Source organism: Didymosphaeria variabile, assembly GCF_027946475.1.
Source record: "Didymosphaeria variabile strain IMI 356815 chromosome Unknown scaffold_6, whole genome shotgun sequence".
NCBI lineage: Eukaryota > Fungi > Ascomycota > Dothideomycetes > Pleosporales > Didymosphaeriaceae > Didymosphaeria > Didymosphaeria variabile.
In genome coordinates, this window is record NW_026611625.1 from 795190 (window position 1) to 815829 (window position 20640).

A 20640-nucleotide genomic window follows, 5' to 3' on the forward strand; every position below is an offset into this window, starting at 1 on the left:
TAGTTGCTCACAGCAGTGTTCAAGATGTCTGCATGCATACTGACCCAAGACAGCCTTGTGAGGGCATGTTTGCTGTGTTCTCGCAGGACTTGCATGTGCAACACGGAGTACTGGTAACCAGGCCCAGGACTCGTCGGAGTAGACGCATCTCTAAGATCTGTGAGCAGAACGCAGATTTCGCGGGTAAGACATAGGTGGAGATTTAGGCCACCTAAAGCGGTGCTTGATCTAAGCATGCGAATGGATCACAGTGTAGAATGTGACTAGAAGTCACCTGCGATAAATATGCAAAATAAACAAGTTTGATTTCATCCTGGCTAATTTTCGACAGGCCTGGGTAGTAGCCATGGAACTTGCAGCGAACTCATGTGTGGCGCGACCCTGCGCCACAGGATGACGACCCCACGGGAAGCTGGGCACCACCTGGGCAGTTGCGTCAACTCCACTCACTTCAGGCAGTTGCGCTCCGCGACTTCCACTCGCCACCTCTTCCCCAACTCTTCCTCTTGATACCATAGACCGCAACTTTCTACATATCCCAGCGGTCATACACTCGACATGTTTCGTGCGCAGACGAACGCATTTGACGATGCCGTGTTCAAGGCCACCGACGAGAACCTGACGAGCGAGAACTGGGAATACATCCTCGTACGTTTTCGAATTCTCCTCTTTTCAAGGATCGACGTTTGTACTCTTGAGATATGCTGCCATCATACCAAAATACATGCGAAGCTCCTTCGGAGCCTGGAGCTTCAAGCCCGACCTAGGCTAACCCGCCACTACAGGATGTATGCGACAAAGTCGGCGCTTCCGACACGGGCGCGAAAGATGCTGTTGCTGCCATGATTAAGCGACTGGCCCATCGAAATGCCAACGTCCAGCTGTACACGCTCGAGCTCGCCAATGCGCTTAGCCAAAACTGCGGGATACAGATGCACAAGGAGCTTGCTTCGCGGAGCTTCACCGATGCGCTTCTTAGGCTCGCAGCAGATAGGAACACACACCAGCAAGTGAAGGCTAAGATCCTGGAGCGCATGGCGGAGTGGTCGGAGATGTTCGCGAAGGATCCTGATCTGGGCATTATGCAGGGCGCCTACGAGAGGTTGAAATCGCAGAGTATGTGATTGCCTGCGCTGAAAAACAATTCACATAGACTGATTGATGCAGATCCGAACCTCCGCCCTCCCTCGAAGCCGCAGAAGACGCAAATCACCGACGTCGACCGCCAGAAGGAAGAAGAGGAGCTCCAGATGGCTCTCGCTATGTCGATACGGGATTCGAAAGGCGCAGCACCTTCATCAGCCAAAACGAATGTCCCCCAAGCTTCTGCAGACACCTCAAGCTCTCAGGCTGCCGCGCCAGCTCAACCAGTTCCCGCAGGTACGACTGCAGCAACTGTCTCACGAGTACGAGCGCTCTACGACTTCCAGCCCTCGGAACCGGGAGAATTGCAGTTCAGGAAGGGTGATGTCATCGCGGTACTCGAGTCAGTATACAAAGATTGGTGGAAGGGCTCGTTGCGCGGCCAGACGGGTATCTTTCCGCTGAACTATGTGGAGAAGCTACAGGACCCCACGCCGCAGGAGCTGGAGCGAGAGGCACAGATGGAAGCAGAAGTTTTTGCGCAGATTCGGAATGTGGAGAAACTGCTCGCCCTGTTGAGCACCACATCGCAAAGCGGAGGTGATGCGAGGGAGAACGAGGAAGTCACGGAACTCTATCACTCGACCCTGTCCATTCGGCCGAAGTTGATCGAGCTCATACAGAAGTACTCGCAGAAGAAGGACGATTTCACGCAGCTGAACGAAAAGTTCATCAAGGCACGACGAGACTATGAGTCCCTTCTTGAAGCTTCGATGGCACAACCTCAACAACCCTACGGCGGCCGTCCGTACAGTGCTTACAACGCACCCCCTGCAACTGCCTACGGTGGATATCCGCCAACATCACCTCCACCGCAGCACTATGGCGCTGCGCCTCCTGCTTCTCAAGGTCCTCCGTCGCAATATCCTCCTACAGCCTCGAATCCCGCCTTCTTCATGGTACCACCTGGGCAACAGCGCCCTCAGCAGCAGACCCCGAAGCCTGAGCCACCTGCAGACGCGTACGCACCTCAGCAAGGAAGGATTCCATCCGGGGGTCGCCCGCAAAGCTTTGCACCGCAGGAGCTGTCTACCGGACACTACGATTCTCCCATTGACAACCGCCAGTCCTTTGCTCCGCCTCAAGGTGCTCCTTCGGCACCACCACAAGATTACGCGTACCCGCCTTCGCAACCCCAGCCACCTCAAGCACCGCCTGGGTACCCGCCCATCACGAATGCACCTTTAGCTCAGCAGAATCCTTATGATCAAGTTTCGACTTCCTACCCACCGGGTCAAGCACCTCCACCACAGACGCAATCGCCCTCGGACCCGTACTCGCAGCCACCGCAACAACAACAACAACAACAACAACAACAACAGGACTACGGATACCCGCCGCAGCAACCCAACCATGCCCCACCGGCTCCGCCGGGAGCGACGAACAGTCCGCCACCGCAGCAAGCATATCTACCGTATAGGCCGGGCGGGCAGGCGCAAAGTGCGCCGCCCGCTGGCGGCGACGAGGGGTTTTACAGGTAGATAGATGCATGGCAGGAAGATGGAAAGGAAATTTGGTTTTTGTATGAGTAGCATTGGATATTTGTACGGTCTTAGGATCAATTGAGATACGGAGTGTTAGCAAGATACCACAGCATTGGACAGTTGCTGGTTTTTAAAGCATACAAATTGAACGTTTCTACGACTGGAACAATGAAACCACAACAACACCTGTGCGTGTTGTCCTTGCTCTTACATGTGCTAAACCATCTGAAGTATCTCTACATCCCTGGTCATGTTGCCGTCAATGGTCAACGGTCGCCGATCGGACATGTTTCGGGGATGCATTTGCCGTTGCCAGTTCCCAGCGAGGGGTAGTTGTCGGCGTATGACGGCGTTTGTTATTGGCAACCCTCAATCTTGACTTCACGAGTACCTAGGTACTCGAGAAGTGCCCGCAAAGATGTGGTCCGATGCTTGCCTTATCGGGATGACGGTAGCCGGCAGTGAACAGCATGGCATGTTGGATGGCCACGGCTGGACGCACAAACACAAATCCCAAACGGGAAACAGCCAAAAGCTGACGCCGCACATGCGAACATGATCCACTCGGTGACAGTATCCCCAAAATTCCAGAAGAAGGTTCAGATAGACAATCAAGCGGAAGCGGAATACATTCCTCAGCGCAGCGCAGCACACGCGGTTAGCCCCGCGACTGTGGGGGGAAATTCACAGCCAAGAGTCTCCTTTCCCTTTCGAGCAGCGCAACGCAGGCCGGCGCTCAACCAATCGGGGCCCTTGCGTTTGGAACGACGCTCACCTCGCACCGGCTCTTTCTTATCCTGTCTACCCGTTCTGCTCGGCTACCGATTTGACACCACTCACCTTCTTCACACCTCACCTCTTGTTTGCGGCACTGTACGGCGTTGCAGGCGATCTTTTTCCACGATACCCCAGGGACAGCAGAGGTTTAGACATCACAATGGCCGACAAGGAATTCACCTACTCGGACGTGTCGGAGCACAACACGAAGAAAGACCTCTACATTGTCGTGCATGACAAGGTGTACAATGCGAGCAGCTTCGTGGACGAGCACCCGTAGGTTTCCCCCTTATTTTGCCTTACAGACACCAGAATCTCCACCGCACCCTCCGACACTCTCCGACACCCCCCGATTTCGTGGGCGCCGACCCCGCACACATCACGCTTCGCAGTCACTGGGAGTGCCTCAAGAAATGATGGGCAGAAGGCTGACGTGTGCACAGCGGAGGCGAGGAAGTCCTCCTTGATGTAGGCGGCCAGGACTCAACGGAGGCATTCGAGGACGTAGGACACAGCGACGAGGCGCGCGAGATCCTTGAGGGTCTGCTGGTCGGCAACTTGAAGCGATCGGTACGTTCATCTCCTCCTTCTACCTCTACCTACTCGACCATACTTTCTGCGAGGATGTGGACGATTCCCCCACCCACCCTAAAATTCATGAGACACCCCACCTCCGCAGAATAGCCTCGGCGCGGTTCCGCAGGCTAGCAGGCTTCAGACACCGACACATTTCCGAGATACGACTCCATCCCATGTTACAACGTCAAAACCAGCTGTGGGATAGTAGCTAACGTGATATAGGAGGGTGACCCCAAGCCCAAGTCATACGCGCAGGCCAACGCCTCCGTCGCCAACGCTGATGGCGCCTCTGCCGGCATCGGCCTCTACGCCATTGTACTCGTTGGCGCGGCTCTTGCTTTCGGTGCTTACAAGTACCTGCAGACGCAGCAGGGTGAGCAGTAGATGGACGGTGGTGACAAGCACAGGGCAGGATGGCATATACAGGGTTTTGTTGATGTGAGGCATGAGTTGATCACATATAGCGGCTTTCTTCTTGAGTGCGCCTGTCGTCGTCTGACGAGGGCACTGCTGGGTTTGGAGACAGCGATGGATAAGTTTCATGGCCATGTAACGCCTACGGCACTTGGCACGGTGGAGCTATTGCAATAGACCACGATTTTGCACCACTTGTTGAGTCATTAAGGCGTCTGAAGATGATAGGCACAGGTGAGCCTATGTTATGCAACTTACCTGCCATCAAGAAATGCGTCCGATTCGATCTTGATAATTGGTGTCAATGAACCGGCTAGGACAACATCCGGCTTCCGAGCTTCAAGCAACACCACATGCACCCAAGATTGCAGACAACTTCAAGTTGGAAGGGTATCATTCACGTCCGAAACTTTTCCCAAGCCCTAATCCGCACCATCCTACATCCCCCTAAATGCATTGTTACTCGCGCTCCTCCTATCCTTGTCCTTCCTCCGGTCGTGCCTCTGTGCTTGTGTCTCGCTCTGCTTGCCCTTCCTTTCCGGCGCAAACGTGATTTCCCTCTCGCCGACCACTGTGGTCGTCGATTTATTCGCCGGCCGCCTCTCCTTGAGCTTCGACATGCGGGACCCGAATGTGCGGTCGCGAGTGGGCTCCGCTCTTCGCGCCGAAGAGGAGACGACCATCTGCGGCCCTGGGGGTCTCTTGTTGTGGCCGGATTTCTTATAGGAGGACGTGGAGATGCGCGTGTTATCGACAGGTGCTGCCTTCTTCGCCGGCCGCTGTGCACGCTCCTGTCCGTCGTCGTCTGAAGAACCGTCATCTGAAGACTCTTGTGCAGAATCGAGTTCCTCCTGTTCGACGGCCGTGAGACCCTTGGGCAATCTCGTGCTCGCGTTCGTACTAGGGTTGATAGCGTTGAACTCGTGGCTCGCCTCGTCAACCTCGAAGTCTTCGTCCTGGAACAGGCGCGCAAAACGCGGGTCGCTGAGCACGCCCTTCGGCTTGTCGTCCTCGACTTCTCCGACTGCGGGCGCGGGCTCGGTGTCTGCGTCGAGCATGTCGTCGTCGCCACCTTTCTCGAGCACGCGCTTTGCGCGCCTGCGCTCGGCCTTCTCCTCGCGCTCCATGATCTTCTCCGCGAGCTTGCGATTGACCTTGACGGTAGCCTTTTTGTTGCCGCGGATGCGAGATTCGCGCTCCTTGGCGACCTTTTCCGCGATACTCTTTTGCCGCTGTTCCTGCCAGAGGTCGGGGTTCGAGATGAGGCGCGCTTCTTCGTAGAGTTTCTGCGCGACGAAGTAGCCGTGCATGTATGGGCGGAGCAGACTCGTGGTGCCGATGAGGTGGTCGAGATTGAGCTGGCGCAGTTGCTCCATGGTGAGGAACTTGAAGTTGTCGTAGACGTCGCCGCCGGAGTTCTTGTTGAAAGCGTTGGGATCATTAGGGTCCTCGGCCATTTCTTCGACGATGTTGTCGAGGAAGGCGCACCATTTTGGGGCGGGGCCGAGCTGGGGGATGAAGAAGGCGTGTTGTTGCTTGCCTTCGTTTGCTGTGAGGAGCATACCAGTGTCCTTGCACCACTCAACGTGATTTAAATCTACGGCAGGTTCCACGGATGTCCAATGCTTACCATCACGGGCGTCCCAAATCTTGATGATGCGTTTGTCGGAGGTGAGGATCTTTGGCTCGGCGGTTTGAGCGCGGGTCGAGGCTGAAGAGTTGAGATAGACGATGTTCTTGATGGCATATCCGTAACCTTGGTCCTTCTTCAAGATTGGGACGGGCGAACGTAGATCGTAGAGGTGGACTAGACCGCTGGAGTTACCTGTGGCCAGTTCCAAACCAGAACGGTGGAATTGCAGGGCAGATATTTCGGAGCGGCCCTCGAAGGCGTCGGTGGGAGCGGACAGTATCCCTGCTCTATTGCGTGATCGCGGGTCCCAGAATTCGACTGTGCCCAACGATGTTCCGAATGCGAGCAGGTTGTGGCTGTCCTCTGCTATCGAAGCGGTATTCACGCTGCCGGCATTGATGCCTCCCTGTAGTGACCCTGCCCCTGTAGTGGCCATGTCGTCGCCTCCAACGTCGATCTCATAGCTCTTCATAAATCTTCCAACTTCGAGGTTTAATCTGTACACCTCTCCCGATCCTCCTGCATTGACACCGACCGCTGGGATGAGTGCTTCTGCCGAGTGTCTGTCGTACACAAGGTCTCGCCCGTAACGTGGAATTCGCGTGCGGTAATGCAGGCCGCCTGCAGTGTGAAGCTCTACGAACCGATCTGTCTGGAGATGAATCGACTTGGTCCAGTCGGAACTGAGCAGCTGGAAGGTCTCGTTGATGGTGTTCGTATGCCTCTCGAAGGATAGAGCTAGCTGTGAAAGGTTGTGTACGTGGATCTGGGGTTTGTATGTTCCTGTGGACATTACCCACTCCCCGTCTTCAGAAACGCGCACACACTGGCTCGCTTCTTCAAACTCGAAGTCTTGAAGTAGCTCTACCCTTTGTGCGAACGCAGCGTCTTGTTTCAAACTTCGTTTGCGCCTTCGGACGAGCCATTCTGGAAGTGGCCGGGCTTCGGCACCCGCTATTGTGTAGACTGGCACGGCGCTGTCGTTTGAGATCTTCATGGTGGATTGCGTCCGACGATGGTGGAAATACCCATGCGCGGTGTCGCTTCAGGTATCGGAGGAAGGACCCAGAATGTGTACGGTGTAGAGAAGAAATCTTGCTCGCCCGCACCGTGAAGTCAAACGTTCGCGCGGGTGTTCGAGGACAGGTGAGGCGTGTGTGTAACACAGAGATGGAAGCGACCGTGCCGGAGATTCGGGGCGGCCGCGCTGTGTTCGCACCGCTGTTGCAGGGCAGCCTCAGCGTGCGTCAAGTACAGAGTATCGCGATAGCTTCAAAAATTGGCCGACAGTTCTGAAAGTTCGGCGTTAGCGCGAGGGCAAATCCCTGCTGCGTGCACAGACCCCCGCCCCAGGCCGGTTGGTCGGAGCATCGCATCGCTCGCTGCTTCCCGCGCCCAGTCCGAGTGTTAACAACCTCAGCACTCCATCGCGTGGGGAGGCCTACAACCCCTTCCCATCCCACTCGAGGCCTGGTCAAGTGGGCGCTTGTTCCGCTTGCTGTACGCGCCGGTCACCTTCTGGCCGCCTGTATCACGCTCTCCGATTCGCGCGCATCAGCTTTGTTGCGCATCCGCCGGGTCCTTAGCTCGGGCAACATGGTCCAGCTGCGCGTGAGAGCGTGCCATGTCATAACATCCTCCAAATCGCATACCACCCAGTTGCACCTTCCCTTCCGGTGATAACCTCACGTATCAGTGGACGGAATACAGTGGGTGTTGATGAAGGTACACAGCGCCAGTCCGGGATTGCACATTCGACACCAATATCACTTGAGCGTTCCATAGAGAGCCGCCCTCTCTAATGGAATTTCTCAAAACCTGCAACACCAATGCGCAAGCTATCGTATGTATCAACCATCTACTCATGCATGTATTGCTGATGACGTGCAGGGAGATTTCGAAGCCGTCGCATTCCAAGCCTTCTCAGTCGCGCGCAATCCCACTCGCTCATCGTCGAACACCTTCGACTGGAATAACTCCGACGATATACGCGTCGTTGAGGCTGAACTGCGCAAAGGAAACCATATTGTACTCCACGATGTATCGCGGTCCTGGTTGTGGCTGTTTCGGGCTGCCACGGCGGACCAGGTGGGCCACCCGCCGTTAGATCCGCCAACACTGGACGACTTTTGCTTGAACAGTGAGTCGCATCTTCCCCACTCCTGGAGTATAAAGCTAATATGTATAAGGAGAGCAACATGGCGTCATGAAAGCCCAGGAATTAGAACAACGGTCCGCTCGAAACCCCCGGAATGCGCCGCCGTCTGCCTCTTCCAACTCCCCAGTAACACCACGACCGCAAAAGGCAATACAATCCGGTGTTTCTCAGCAGTCGCAGGGTGGCACCCAGTCGGGCACTTCAGAGCAACAGCAGCACGATGTTGTCGCCATCTATGGACTGTTCACATCGGCTGTGGTTGCTTTGATATCCTTCCGTTTAGTGAAAGACTACAACGCAGTTGCTTTGAACTACCGCACTTTTGCTTCGCCGTTTACCGCCCAGCTGGAGTCCGACTCCCGCCATTTTCATACAAAAGCACCCCTCCGTATCACTAACGTCGATGTGTCTTGGGCTACTGCTGGCGCACTTGTAGTGTCGACTTTTTCGCTGATCAAGTCTGACATGCACAGTCTAGCCGAAACTTTGCCAGATGATGAGCAGAAATACTTGATCGGCAAATGCGTACGCGTTGCCCCGAATGGCATTCTGGCTAAACTCATGAGCTTTACGGACCCTGTAGATACAACCACCGACGATCCTGGCCAAAAATCGCAACGCAAACGACCTAGAGTCAGCCCGTTAGAAAAGGGGATTGAGAAGTGGAAGGCCAGTGTAAAGCGCTGGCTGTCATGGAAAGGTTATTCCATCCCTCATCTTGGGACCAAGGAATCGTGGGTTAGAATCCAATTCGCCCACACGGGTCAGACTGCGGCGTCAAGCCCAGCATTCTCCAGGCCTACGAGAGAGATCCTGTGGCCGCGAGCCTTATGTTTCTACTTTGTCGATCCACCGAATAAGCCGGACTTGTTCAATGCTCACGAAGAGTCACTGCTGCAGGAGGTTGATGCACTGGCCTGGTTCGAAACTCCCCATTCCAAAGGTTATCAAGATCCGATTGATGTCGCGCAGCAATGGTTTTTAGGCAAGATGGAGCGCGACAAGGTTGCTGAAGCTCAACGCAAAGCCAAGAAAGCCGAAGAAGATGCTGCGCGGGCCAAAGAGGAGAATCACGGCATATTCCCTTCGTCACCACTGAACGCTCGGGCTGGGACGTACGGCGATCTTCAGAGCGTCAGCGGTGTGTACCCAACTCCACCTGATGGGGTTCCGCCGGGGACTGTGTTATCTTGTGGCGACACTCCAAGTGTTTCTGGTTTAGCTACTAATGTCATCCTAGCACCCGGCGGCAACAACCCGGCAATCAATCTCTCCGTTCCGCAAGACATCACCTCCGGCGATGCACACCAACAGTCTTCTACATCGCCGAACTTCGACTTACAATATGAGGACTACAATGCTGACGGCAACAACGACGATCTCTTCGAAGACATGGACGAGGGCAACTTCGATGAAGGAAATGGAATTACGGATGCCGACTTTAACTTTTTTGACGACGCAGATGATGAGGATGTAATTATGCCCGATGCTCCTCCTCCTGCGGATACAGGAGTGGTGTTGAAAGAGGAAGTTAGGGACTCAGGCCTATTCACTGTTCCTGAGGCCGCAGTAAAAGAAGAGCCACCAGATCCTATGGCTGCATTGGACTTTGCCTTAGCTTCAGCATCTGCGGCCACTGAGAAAGAAAAACAAGACCAGGAGGCAGCGCATGCCCCTTTGAAGATGGAAGCAACAGCAACGGCTTCGGCAATCCAGGGATCGACTCGTCTCTCGGACTTAGGGACCCAAGCAATCGACCACGCAATGAGAACAACCACGCCTCCATTAAGCCCACGCTTTATTGAGACTGCCCTGTTACCTTCTCCGAAAGACGAAAGACCTCAAAACCAATCCTCATATCAGCACCGAGATAGCGTCTTCGATGCACTCAATTTTAGCCACAAGATGAGCCTTTCGGACGCCAAGTACAAGGCCGGACGCTTTATGTCTGTCAGCGAAAGACCCAAGAGACCGGATGCGGTGGACGACGTGCACCGAAAGCAGAGTTTGCGCGATCTTCCTCTGATGACCAAACTTCGATATGCTATTGGCGTGGCTTCAGCAAAAGGCAATTTGATTGCCTCTCCACGGGACATGTCTGATAGTGATGATTCAGATGCATCCAGCGAAACTTCGTCAGAGAGCGAGGAAGAAGTGAACGACGTTGCACCCATGCCGTTCGTTGGGAGTCTGATCATACCAGTCAAGCGGAAGCTGCCCACGGAGAGTGTTGCAACTCCCGTGTCTGCTACATCATTTGCCGATTCGTTCGGTGGTGACCTCGGCGAGCTGATTGGATTGCAGACTGACGAGTCAGCTTTGGTCGTTCTTGAGCCCACGATATTCGACTGGTCTTTGATACATCTTCCCCCTCCAATGGAACTGACTTTGAGTGGTGCACGCTGGAATCTCCCCGCTTTTCCATACTCATATTCATCCGTGCCAAGTACGCCAACTTCGCAGCCGGACTTGTCTATGAACATGATTGAAGAAAAGCCTCTGAGCGGGAAAGACAATATTGCAATAGCTCAGATAGTCACCGATCAAATCGCATCTGCAACCTTGGACATCCTCCAGCAAGCCCACGATCCTGGGACCTCAGACGATCTGCCATCTGAAACTCAGTGGCAAAGCGCGATCAAGACAATCTTCCCGCAAGCCACGGCGTGCAATGTGGCGAGCCTTGCAGCGGTTCAGGATGTGTTCCCAGACATTTCGACGCAAATGAAGGCCCAACAGAGACCTCCGCCTCGCAGACCCAACGATACTAGCGCTACGGCACTGGGTCATCATACATTCTCGCTTAATGCCCCTTACGTGCGAGTAAAACGTGCGGATACTCTATGGGACCTTTTGCCTCCTGCGATTCCATTCTGGGAAACGTTGGGTTTGGGGCCTTGCAGTCCATTGAAGAATGTCGTGGCACTCGGCATTTACCCCTACAGTGAGGCTCTGAAGCCCTGTGTCGAGAGCTTTCTGGTCAACATGCAATTGGCGTACGACAGTTGCAAGCTGGGGAACCACACTCGAGCAGACGCGCTGACAGAATATCCCGGCGGGCTCGTGCCGTGCAAAATCGGGGGTGCAGCATCACTACGCACCGTTTTCAAGGCTCTGCGAGACACATGTATCCAGCTAAGCAAAGTACTGGCTGCCAGTCATGCACAGATGCGGGACAAGGACGATTCAAAGATTGATGCCTTCGTCATATATATGATCGATCCATTCGAGCAGGCGTCCGCCATCTGGGAGCTGTGCTCGGCCTTTTGGAGTCTCTTCCAGTCGTACCAACAACCGGCTGGCCGGCCCGACCAGATACAAAAGCCTGACCTTGTACTCCAAATCATTCCGATCAGATACATCGCTTCGTTCGAAGCACCGGTCATCTTAGATTCGAATATCTATACTGGCCTTGCTCGAGAAGTGTACGATCGGTGTCCGCCTAGTGCAGCAAGCGATGACAGGCTACCGCTTAGCATCTATTCGGCACCGTCATTCCAGCTCGAGGAAACAATTCCGCGCAACATTCAATTCAAGCTTATGGCAGATACCCCGCAGGATCTGATGCGGGAGAACTCGTACATGCACATCGGGTACGCCATTAGTCTTGACGGGACGTGGGTAACTGCGGCATGGAGCGATACTTGCGGGAAGTCACAAGCGGTTGTTTCGTACAATCTTGGCACGCGTCCATTCGCCGACATTGCTAGGGAGATTTGGCAGACCACGATCGAGATCATTCAAGTGCGGCGAGTTACGTGGCGCGTCTGCATAGCCAAAGCAGGCGTTATGGAGCGGGAAGAGCTCGAAGCTTGGGTATTCCTCGTCCAATGCCCTACTGTACTCAATCTTTTCACTACCTTGATGACAATAGACATGGAGCCACATCTCAAATTCACCCCAACGATGCCTCCGCAAAGTACATCCGCCAGCTCCCCAGGCTCCACGCCTCAAGCTGTCGTCTCTCCAGAACAAGGTCTGACACCCGCAGCAACGCCCGCAGCGGAAATTTCTACGGACCCCAATACTGAATCAGACGCCCGCCTCGTCGACATGACCGACGAAACCTGGGGCATCATCCTCGCGCACCGCCTCCACAACTCAAATTCCACTAATGAGTACCGCCCCGCCCTTATCTCAGGCCTCCTCGTCAAACGTGGCCTCTCCCCTCCCATGCCGCTCCTCCCTCCTCCCCGACGCCCAAACTGGGCCTATTATAACCGGCGTCAACATCCTCTGGATGGGCGCCGTAAATCCAACCCGCGCAGCCACCTCACCCTTCCCCACTGGCTCAGGCGATGGCATATCCTGGCGCTGCGGGCAACGTACCGCCAGCAAGCACGAGCCCGCAGGAACCGAGGAGTAATAGTTTGAGTTGGACGCCAACGCCGCAGGCGAGGGCGGCGGCGGAGAACCTGATGAAGGAGGTGTTGGGTCAGTTTAGGGGTTGGGGTTGCTGGCGAGATTGAAGGGGTTAAGGGGAGCAGGCATGGAGCTGTGCCGTGGCATGTTGCTGTTGCGGTGAGGGGGGTTAGGGGGCTGAGTAGGACGGTTCCTACATCCACACGACCTACGTGATTTTTGGTTTACTTGGCGTTTCTCTCTCTGGGTGGAGATGTTGCATTGTTTGGTGTTTTGGCGTTTGGGATCTGCTTTGACTTGGACAGGCACGGGGGCATGTTCACATTTTTATACGTTTGTGATATACCATTTCATCTATTACGACGATCACGGTCACTCGGTAGTTACTTGTAAATCAATCATTATTAGGTATTAGATCTTGCTATTGCGCCTAGATTCGCCTTTCCGTCAGGAAACTTGTTGCTTGACGGGCTTTTAATATGTGCACCAGGCGTGAGATAACTCCTAGTTCTCAATTCCCAGATGATCCACCTTGTGGCTCTGCTTCTGCCCCGCCACAATCTTCCCCTGCTCCTGCTTCTGCCCTATCTCCCGCCGTTTCTCGTGCTTGCCTCCGTCTTGCGTGTTCCCTTGGGCGAAGGCATTGCCCTGCCCCGCGGCGTAGCCTGATGCTGCAGCTGTACAACACTATCAGCAACCATTCACCCTCGTTCACATGCTAGGGAAATACGGACGGATGACGGGGAAGGAGGGGGAAGGAAGGGAAATTGGAAATACCCTTGTCATGCGAGTCCTCGATAGTATGCTTGGAGCCGTCGGGCTTGTTGGTGGTTTCTTTGCGTTTTGTGGAGCTGAGGGCACCGGAGAGGGCGCCAAAAAGGTTAAGGTTCAAGCCGGCCTGCGTACATGCTCTGTTAGCTGACGAAATGGTAATATTGGGGATGTTGTAAAGCGTACCGAGGCATTGGCACTAGACTTATGTTCCGTAGTCTCCACATCGCGGGCATGCTGCTCTTGTCCTTGGTGTTGGTGCGCAATCTGCTGCGACTGTTCTTTCTTGCTGACGGCGCGGGACATGTTGGGCAGTGTATCAATCACAAGGTATCTTAGTCACGAAAGTTGTATTGGCAGTAGGAGATTGTATTTAGTAGGAAACTCGTTTCGAGGGTACTTCCGTCATGTATATACCTACTCCATGGTGTTGCGCTGATGTATGACGTCACGGGCGTCTGGGGTTGCTTGTGAACAATGCAAGCGAACCGGTTTTCGTATCCCGGCAGCGATCCTAGACCGTTTGCGGGAGCGGCCGTTACAAATATAACACCGAAGTTCTACCCCAAGTACTGTCACCATATGCTTAATGTAAAAGTATCTCGACTAGACTGTCCCAGAAGCCCAGGTCATACACGTTCTCCACAGCAGCAAGATCCCATACGCGCTCGAAACTTTCTTTGTCCGCGACAGACTTTATCCGCGGTGGGAGGCCTGTGGGCGGCTGGCCATTGGTTGTGCGCACGAGGATATGGCGACTTTCTAGCGGCCAGGTCGTCGGTGGTTCTTCGTCTTCGGGTGGGGTCTCGGGGGGTGTGGGTATGGGTGTTCCTGAGGACGAAGACCGCGCGGAATCCACCTCTCGGGCGCGATAGTCCCGCATGGTTTCTGGCTTCCGTTTGCCGAGGAAGACATTGCCGTCCGCGATCTCGTCTGCCCAATCTGCCCATTTGGAGCTCTCGTTGGTGGTCATGCCTGCGTAGATGAGGTAGAGGTGGTAGCCCAGAAGGCCGAGGGGAAGCGGCCATGTGAGAAGTGCGAGCAGTCCGACACCTGCTGCAGAGACACCGCCTACGTCGATGTAGATGCTGACATAGATAAGGAAGTAGTGGAGCTTCTTCTCGCCGTATGTAGCCCAGCTGGAAGGATTGGATCCGGGGCTTGGTCTGTATCTGTACCAGTGCTCGTATCTGGCGTAGTTTTTGTGGACCTTGGGGCTCAAGGCAAAGTATGCAATGTAAGCGCCGTAGGCTAACAGAATAGCTGTAGAGAGAAGCAAAGCGAGGAACCACTTATGGTTGCCACGCCCAAGGCAATTGTTCACCCATACACAGTGATGATCGGCTCGGGAGACACAGGCCTTGCATATACTGCAGTGCTTGCTACGTGCAGGCTTATTGAATTTGCATGTTCGGCATGCATTCCCCGGATAGAACAAGATCCTATCGTAGGGATAATGCCGCATTTGCGCTGCATGATTCAATTCCGTAACGATGGATTCGGGGTTCCTCTTTGCACATAGATAGGTGAAGTAGTATGGTTGCGGAAGCAAGATAACAACGAGGAACTTATGCTGTATAGGGAGCAGGTCCCACACGGTAGGCACGAGCAGACTGGCTGATATTGTGATGAGTCCGAGGAAGAAGATCATGACCACCGGGTGCTTCTCATTCATGAGATGGTGGCCCAGACGGGAGCCACCGCTAGTAATGCGCCCACCCGTGAGAAGAACATCGAGGGCACCTAACGCGGAGGGAATGCGGTGGACAAGGAGGCGGTAGCAGAAGCCAATGGGCGTGTTTCTACAAGAAGTCAGCCTGTCAGCGCGGTTGAGCAAGATGTATGTACCTAAAAGCTGGAGTGCGACCGAAGAAAGCAATAAAGGTCAGAACGGAGACCGTTATCACGAAGGTGATGATAGCGCGCACAAGAGTCATGGTGAAGGTACGTCAGGGTGCGTTGCGCATAGCGGGGTACTCCCACGACAAGCAAAGATCGTTTGCTACAGTTGCTGAATTACCCACCGCGACTGTGTCTGTCAGCTGTCCATGCCGCTGATCGTATCTCGAGTTCTTTGTCGCTGTCTTCGTGCGGTGAGCGTTGCAGGCAACAGTTGCCAAGACCCCGCGTGAGAGCGCGTTGATCCGCAACGCGTCAACTCCACGTTCGCTGCAACTCCATGAGTCAACCCCACCAGAACTCCGCGCCATGGCCGCGCCCGTCGTGTACCAGGATGTAGCTCCAGGCGCAAACCTCCATGGTCAGCTGTTCGCCGGAAAGAAGTTCTGGGTCGCCCAACGCGTCTTTTCCCGGTCGCGCTACTTGGATCTAATCAGAAGCAACGGCGGCGAGGTCGTTCTGCTGGAGAAGAAGGCCGATTACCTCATCGCAGACCACGTACGCCACGATTGCCCGCCTGGAAGTGTTTCCTACACATTCATCGACGAGTCTATTGAGAAAGGCGAGATCCAAAACCCAGAGAGCCATCGAGCAGGGCCTCCAGAAGGAACAGCGCGAGCACCAGGCTCGCTGAGCAGACCGGCAAAGGGTACCAGGGCTGCATATACCACAGAAGAGGACAGGGTACTCTACAAATGGGTGCACGACCGCATCAACGCGGGCGGACTAGCAAATGGAAACGAGATATACAAGCATTTGGAAAAGCAGGTATGCTTTTGAACCCAAATGGCTGATGTATGCTAACTGACCAGCACCCTAGGCATACATGGCAGTCGTGGCGTGATCGATATGTGAAGATACTACAACACAGGCCACCCTCTGCCTTCAACATCCCAGATAATGCACCTCCTTCACCTCCCTCAGATGCTCCCGCCGAGCCCGCGCCTGTACCGGCACAAACGTCATCCACGAGACCTACAACGACCACTTCCGGTAGCAGCTCCAGGAAAGCAAACGGTTCGAAACAGATAAACAGTGTTGAGTACACTGTCGACGAGTTGACAGCTCAAGGGTTGTTCGAGAAAGAGGACTGGGAGATGCTCTACGCTTTTGCAACAGACATTAGCGGCTGGGAGGGTGATGAATATCGCCAAGGCTGGAGAAGGTGGGCAGAAGGTCGACGACAAACGGCAGGGCAGTGGAGGCAATATTTCGAGAAAGTGGTGTGGCCGCAATGGCGTGAGGATTCGGACGAAAAACACGATGAGATCAGGATTCGGGTGGTTCAGCGCCAGGAAAAGGGAGACCGACAGCAAGCTAGTCAGGCAGATGGAAGTGAAGGTCTGCCCAAGCAAGATGAGCCGGAAGCCGAACCCTCCACTCCTGATTCAAGGGCGCCGAACACAAAGCGAAAACGCACGGACCCAGACGACAACTTGTTCGAATCATACCTTAACGAGCATCACAATGGTAAATCTTCCTCTGCTTACCTGGTGTTCGCACGAGAGAAGAAGTGGGCTCTCTGGAACGAGAGAACCGATCTTTCATATGGTACGTGCGACTACTCAAAACACCTTTGTGGTAGTAGCGAACTGACTTGGTATCATAGCTGGCCTGCACAAAATCCTCGTGTCTCAATGGGATGCTCTTTCATCCGAGGAAAAAGCACCCTACTTCGCACAAGAAGCAGCTGAAGCAAGTCGCACAGCGAACGAGACGGTCACACTATCGTCACAGGTATTTCTATCTTCATCCACTGTGGTCAATGAGACTCCGAAGTACATCGCTGAGGCTTACAACAAAACTTTGCATCAGCTACGCGAGGGTTTCGGCACTCAAGAACCTTATGTGGATCGCCAGGATAAAACAACACATCCGACGAAGAGGCAGAAGAGCATACCACCCAATCTGGGCACTCCACAGGACCCTGTGGAGGTTTCATCAGCCGGTACGGACTCACAAGAGTCTACGCAAGACGAGTTGCCAGATTCTAGGCCGGCGGAGAGGTCGATAGATGATGGCGAGGATTCGGATATGGGAGGCTTGGAGGCGATCGCACCGCCTCCGGGCGTGGCTGAAAAGTATGCTGGAGACCCTGCTCCAGATTCTCCAACGCCCCGCGCGCCACGCTACAAAGCTCCCTCATTCGATACCCAAGCTATACTATCGTCGCCATCGCAGGGCGCTACTCTACACGCCTTGCCACTCCCAGCTCGCTTGACGCAATTAGCGGAAGCAGAGGCAGAAGACAGCGGCGATAAGCTAGTATCCGATGCGTCAACAACCGAGTCGCTCCAAGAGTTCAGCCAAATAGTCAACGAAGACTCATATAATCGCGGGGGCATCATGCCGCTCCCTCAGCCCCATTGTTCGTCTCCACCTCAATCACCAGCTTCTAGCATCGCATCAACAGGCTCTGGTGATCCCGATCCTCCTCTCACTCCTGGTGAGGTCGACGAATACTTCGAAGAGCTCCACGCAGACGGATTTCCCGATGAGTTTATCGCCTCCGCGCTGAAGCATACGCGTTGGCGCCCAGAATTGGCCACTGAGGTGCTCCAGGCTTGGAAAGAACAGCAGCCGGTCCCAAAGAAGAGGGGCATATGGAGTGATTCAGACGACGAGGAGGTTGAGGGAGGGGATGGCGCAGCATTGGCACGGCTGGAAAGGAAACATACGCTGGACGGGTGGGGTGGAGTCACGGAGCGGCTGAATTTCTTGGCAAAGTATAGAGATGCTAAGGCATGAGTGAGTCTGGAAAGCAGAATTTGTGGAAAGGACTGGATCGTAGTGTTAAGATACCCTGGAGAGAGAGAGAGCACGCCATAATAACGCGAGATGTTTGTCAGGAGCTGCTTCGATTTTGGCCTGTCGTATATGGAGTACCAGCTTCCCATCGTTGTAAGGTGCGTGACTCGAACCTTCCTTCTGTCCTCAGGGACACGGCTCGCACTTCTTTACGCGATATTGTATGACGCGTTATCGATGCGCCATCCTCACTCGATACTGTCGGAACTACGCCACCTTCACTCTCAGCAGTGCCGTCACTCAAACACGAGCCGCTCAGGCTGCGGAGACCGCGATTTCCCTCCGACTAAGGCTTGCAACGATGTGAGTAACTAAGCAACTGGCAACAACGCAAGCAAAGTGTGATCACTTACGTATTGAAAGGTGTGAGCTCTGTCCGACGCCACCTCCATCTAGCGGAGCCGCCTTCGCGGCGTCCTCTAAACTCATTACTGGCTGCGTCGTTTGCGGCAAGCAGCACAATCTTCAGAAATGCAGCCAGTGCAAGGTAGTGTCCTTTTGCGGACAGGAGCACCAGCACATATACTGGGCTTCGCACAAGACCATCTGCAAGAAGATTGGCAAGCAACTGAAATTATTAGATCGGGCACACGAAAATGTAAGTTGTTAAGATGCTCCGGGAGCATTTTGCATATGTACCAGGTGTTCTGGAGCAGCAAGTAAAAGAGCACATGACTGATTCTGCCCAGGGTCGAGATGCTCTGATGTTAGTCATGGATGAATTTCAAGCAGCAGGCGTCCAGGAGATGGCCACAGTTCTACCCGTGCACCAGTTGAAGTAGGTTATTCCATCTCTACATGCAATGAAGATCCCACTAAGAGTGCATTGCAGGCTAGCTGAACGAATGCTTGAGATCAATACCCGCTTAGCCGTGGAAACTGCGTTCGACCGTCTGAGATTCATTAAGAAAGTACCTGACGGACTTAAGACCGACTTGCTCTTGATGGTATCATCATGCTTGATTCGTCTCAATCGGGATCAGGAGGCCTACAACTACTTGAGGCACTGGACATCACCAGACGCCATCGCCGACCATGACTCGTCCGGTCCACCCAAGATCTTCTGGAACAAGAGCGACTATGACTTACTCGAGTCGCCCGAGCTCTTCTATGACAAGGCGCCATCTATGGCTTTCATGGGCACAGTTTTCCTGCTGAAGCTGCGAATCTTGCAAAGTTTGGAAATAGCCCAAGAGTGGAAGGAGATGATGGGTGACGATATGGATCGAGAAGCTATCGAGCAGGTCAGGAAATCCGGCAGCGGACCCATCACAAAGGAGCATATCCAAGCCGGGAAGCTAGAGGACAATGCCAACAGGCTCATTCATGACCTCGGCCAGATGTACGCTTTTGTGAAGGAAGGGCAATCGGACTTTTGGATAAAGCTACCTACAACACACCAGAGTTTGGAACCTCGCCACGATTGCACAGGTCTCGAAACTTGGCCTATGCTACACTGCTATAGGGCTTTCGCCGATACTGAGCGCGGCCTTGAATACCTCCGATCCTTCACCGAAGTTGGGGAGAAGATTAGTGCGAGTACCCATTGAAGGTCAAATCGGGTGCCTCGTGCTTGTCCGATCGAGAGGTAACAGCTCGTATTAGTTACGCAGCACCTTGAACCAATTAGGGAGTCATCGGATAGGACAATAAAGGAGCCTCAGAAGGTGAAACCATGTCTGATATCACAGCATCGTCTGTGGGAACAAAGATAGATCACCGGAAATCCGCTATTGCGAGACGGCGTCATTCTCAAGCTCAAGGTCACTTCACAAATTCAAAGTTTCCATCGTTATAGACTTATATTGCCATAGCTATCCCATAGCAAGTAAATGAACCAAACTTTTAGTGCCTCTTACCTGCAAACGACCCAGCTATAAACGCTACGTCCGCTTATCGCGTAAAGCGGTCCCACATCGGGCGTTATCCACGTGTTTATCTCTAGACTAGTATCTATCCAGCAAGAAGTGTTTTCCCCATACGCTCTTTCTCCACAGCAACTCCACAGCCATCTGAACACTGATAAGTTTGCTTGTGCTGCCGCCGGCGCTTCGGCATCGGCATCGGCATGTCTCTCTCCCCCTCTTTGTGCGACGTTCCATGTCGATCCTCCACATTCCAGATACTACGAAAATATTTCGCGGAAGAGGTCCACAGTGTTGGTCTTGGGAGACTACAATAGCCGACCCAAATCGGTACAGTTACCGCACTAGGCAAGCTCCCTGCCGCGGCTGGTGTATTATCCGCCAAAAGTTACCCCATCGAGATAACCGTCGGTCCAATACACGACACACGACTGGCAGACTTGATCTACGCACTCATCGTACGGAATGGTTCCGCCAGGGGCTTATCGGACTGTTGTATAGATGCTGGCGGAGGAGCGGCCGTGGAGCACATGATCTGCTTGATCAACCAGTAGACATCAGTGCCACCAGCTTACATGTGCCTGATCGGCGAGATGACAGCCAGCAACACGTCGCGAAAACAGCTGCAGATAAGACGAGTCGCAGAAAGACTACATAAGGATTATGGGGTTGCCATTGCAACAAGTTTCTGTTCAGCCTACTTCAACTGCTTGACGCCGCGACCCCGCATTCACGAGGGACTTTGCG

The 20640-nt window shown here is 54.0% G+C and overlaps 8 protein-coding genes across 8 annotated transcripts; 5 read left to right on the forward strand and 3 right to left on the reverse strand.

The window, feature by feature from the left end:
* Positions 1 to 558: 558 nt before the first annotated feature.
* On the forward strand, positions 559 to 2624 carry HSE1 (ESCRT-0 subunit protein hse1; the record flags this gene model as incomplete). The annotated part of the gene is made up of 3 exons (XM_056216956.1): positions 559 to 648; positions 786 to 1116; positions 1168 to 2624. 3 exons carry the CDS (start codon positions 559 to 561, stop codon positions 2622 to 2624), a joined length of 1878 nt encoding a protein of 625 aa, XP_056068512.1.
* A 940-nt stretch (positions 2625 to 3564) lies between these two features.
* On the forward strand, positions 3565 to 4367 carry N0V89_008199 (uncharacterized protein; the record flags this gene model as incomplete). The annotated part of the gene is made up of 3 exons (XM_056216957.1): positions 3565 to 3680; positions 3848 to 3974; positions 4206 to 4367. The coding sequence occupies 3 exons, from the start codon at positions 3565 to 3567 to the stop codon at positions 4365 to 4367; spliced, it is 405 nt and encodes a 134-aa protein (XP_056068513.1).
* A 467-nt stretch (positions 4368 to 4834) lies between these two features.
* On the reverse strand, positions 4835 to 7027 carry ENP2 (Small ribosomal subunit biogenesis; the record flags this gene model as incomplete). Its single annotated transcript, XM_056216958.1, has 1 exon — positions 4835 to 7027. The coding sequence occupies one exon, from the start codon at positions 7025 to 7027 to the stop codon at positions 4835 to 4837; it is 2193 nt and encodes a 730-aa protein (XP_056068514.1).
* Positions 7028 to 7831: 804 nt separating this feature from the next.
* On the forward strand, positions 7832 to 12562 carry SSN2 (mediator of RNA polymerase II transcription subunit 13; the record flags this gene model as incomplete). The annotated part of the gene is made up of 3 exons (XM_056216959.1): positions 7832 to 7873; positions 7921 to 8170; positions 8220 to 12562. The coding sequence occupies 3 exons, from the start codon at positions 7832 to 7834 to the stop codon at positions 12560 to 12562; spliced, it is 4635 nt and encodes a 1544-aa protein (XP_056068515.1).
* Positions 12563 to 13054: 492 nt separating this feature from the next.
* Positions 13055 to 13627, reverse strand: SWF1_1 (palmitoyltransferase swf1; the record flags this gene model as incomplete). The annotated part of the gene is made up of 3 exons (XM_056216960.1): positions 13055 to 13227; positions 13328 to 13448; positions 13508 to 13627. The coding sequence occupies 3 exons, from the start codon at positions 13625 to 13627 to the stop codon at positions 13055 to 13057; spliced, it is 414 nt and encodes a 137-aa protein (XP_056068516.1).
* A 280-nt stretch (positions 13628 to 13907) lies between these two features.
* SWF1_2 (palmitoyltransferase swf1) lies at positions 13908 to 15258 on the reverse strand (the record flags this gene model as incomplete). The annotated part of the gene is made up of 2 exons (XM_056216961.1): positions 13908 to 15123; positions 15170 to 15258. 2 exons carry the CDS (start codon positions 15256 to 15258, stop codon positions 13908 to 13910), a joined length of 1305 nt encoding a protein of 434 aa, XP_056068517.1.
* Positions 15259 to 15529: 271 nt separating this feature from the next.
* Positions 15530 to 17968, forward strand: N0V89_008204 (uncharacterized protein; the record flags this gene model as incomplete). The annotated part of the gene is made up of 3 exons (XM_056216962.1): positions 15530 to 15988; positions 16078 to 16771; positions 16830 to 17968. 3 exons carry the CDS (start codon positions 15530 to 15532, stop codon positions 17966 to 17968), a joined length of 2292 nt encoding a protein of 763 aa, XP_056068518.1.
* A 671-nt stretch (positions 17969 to 18639) lies between these two features.
* On the forward strand, positions 18640 to 19578 carry N0V89_008205 (uncharacterized protein; the record flags this gene model as incomplete). The annotated part of the gene is made up of 2 exons (XM_056216963.1): positions 18640 to 18806; positions 18861 to 19578. 2 exons carry the CDS (start codon positions 18640 to 18642, stop codon positions 19576 to 19578), a joined length of 885 nt encoding a protein of 294 aa, XP_056068519.1.
* Positions 19579 to 20640: the final 1062 nt, after the last annotated feature.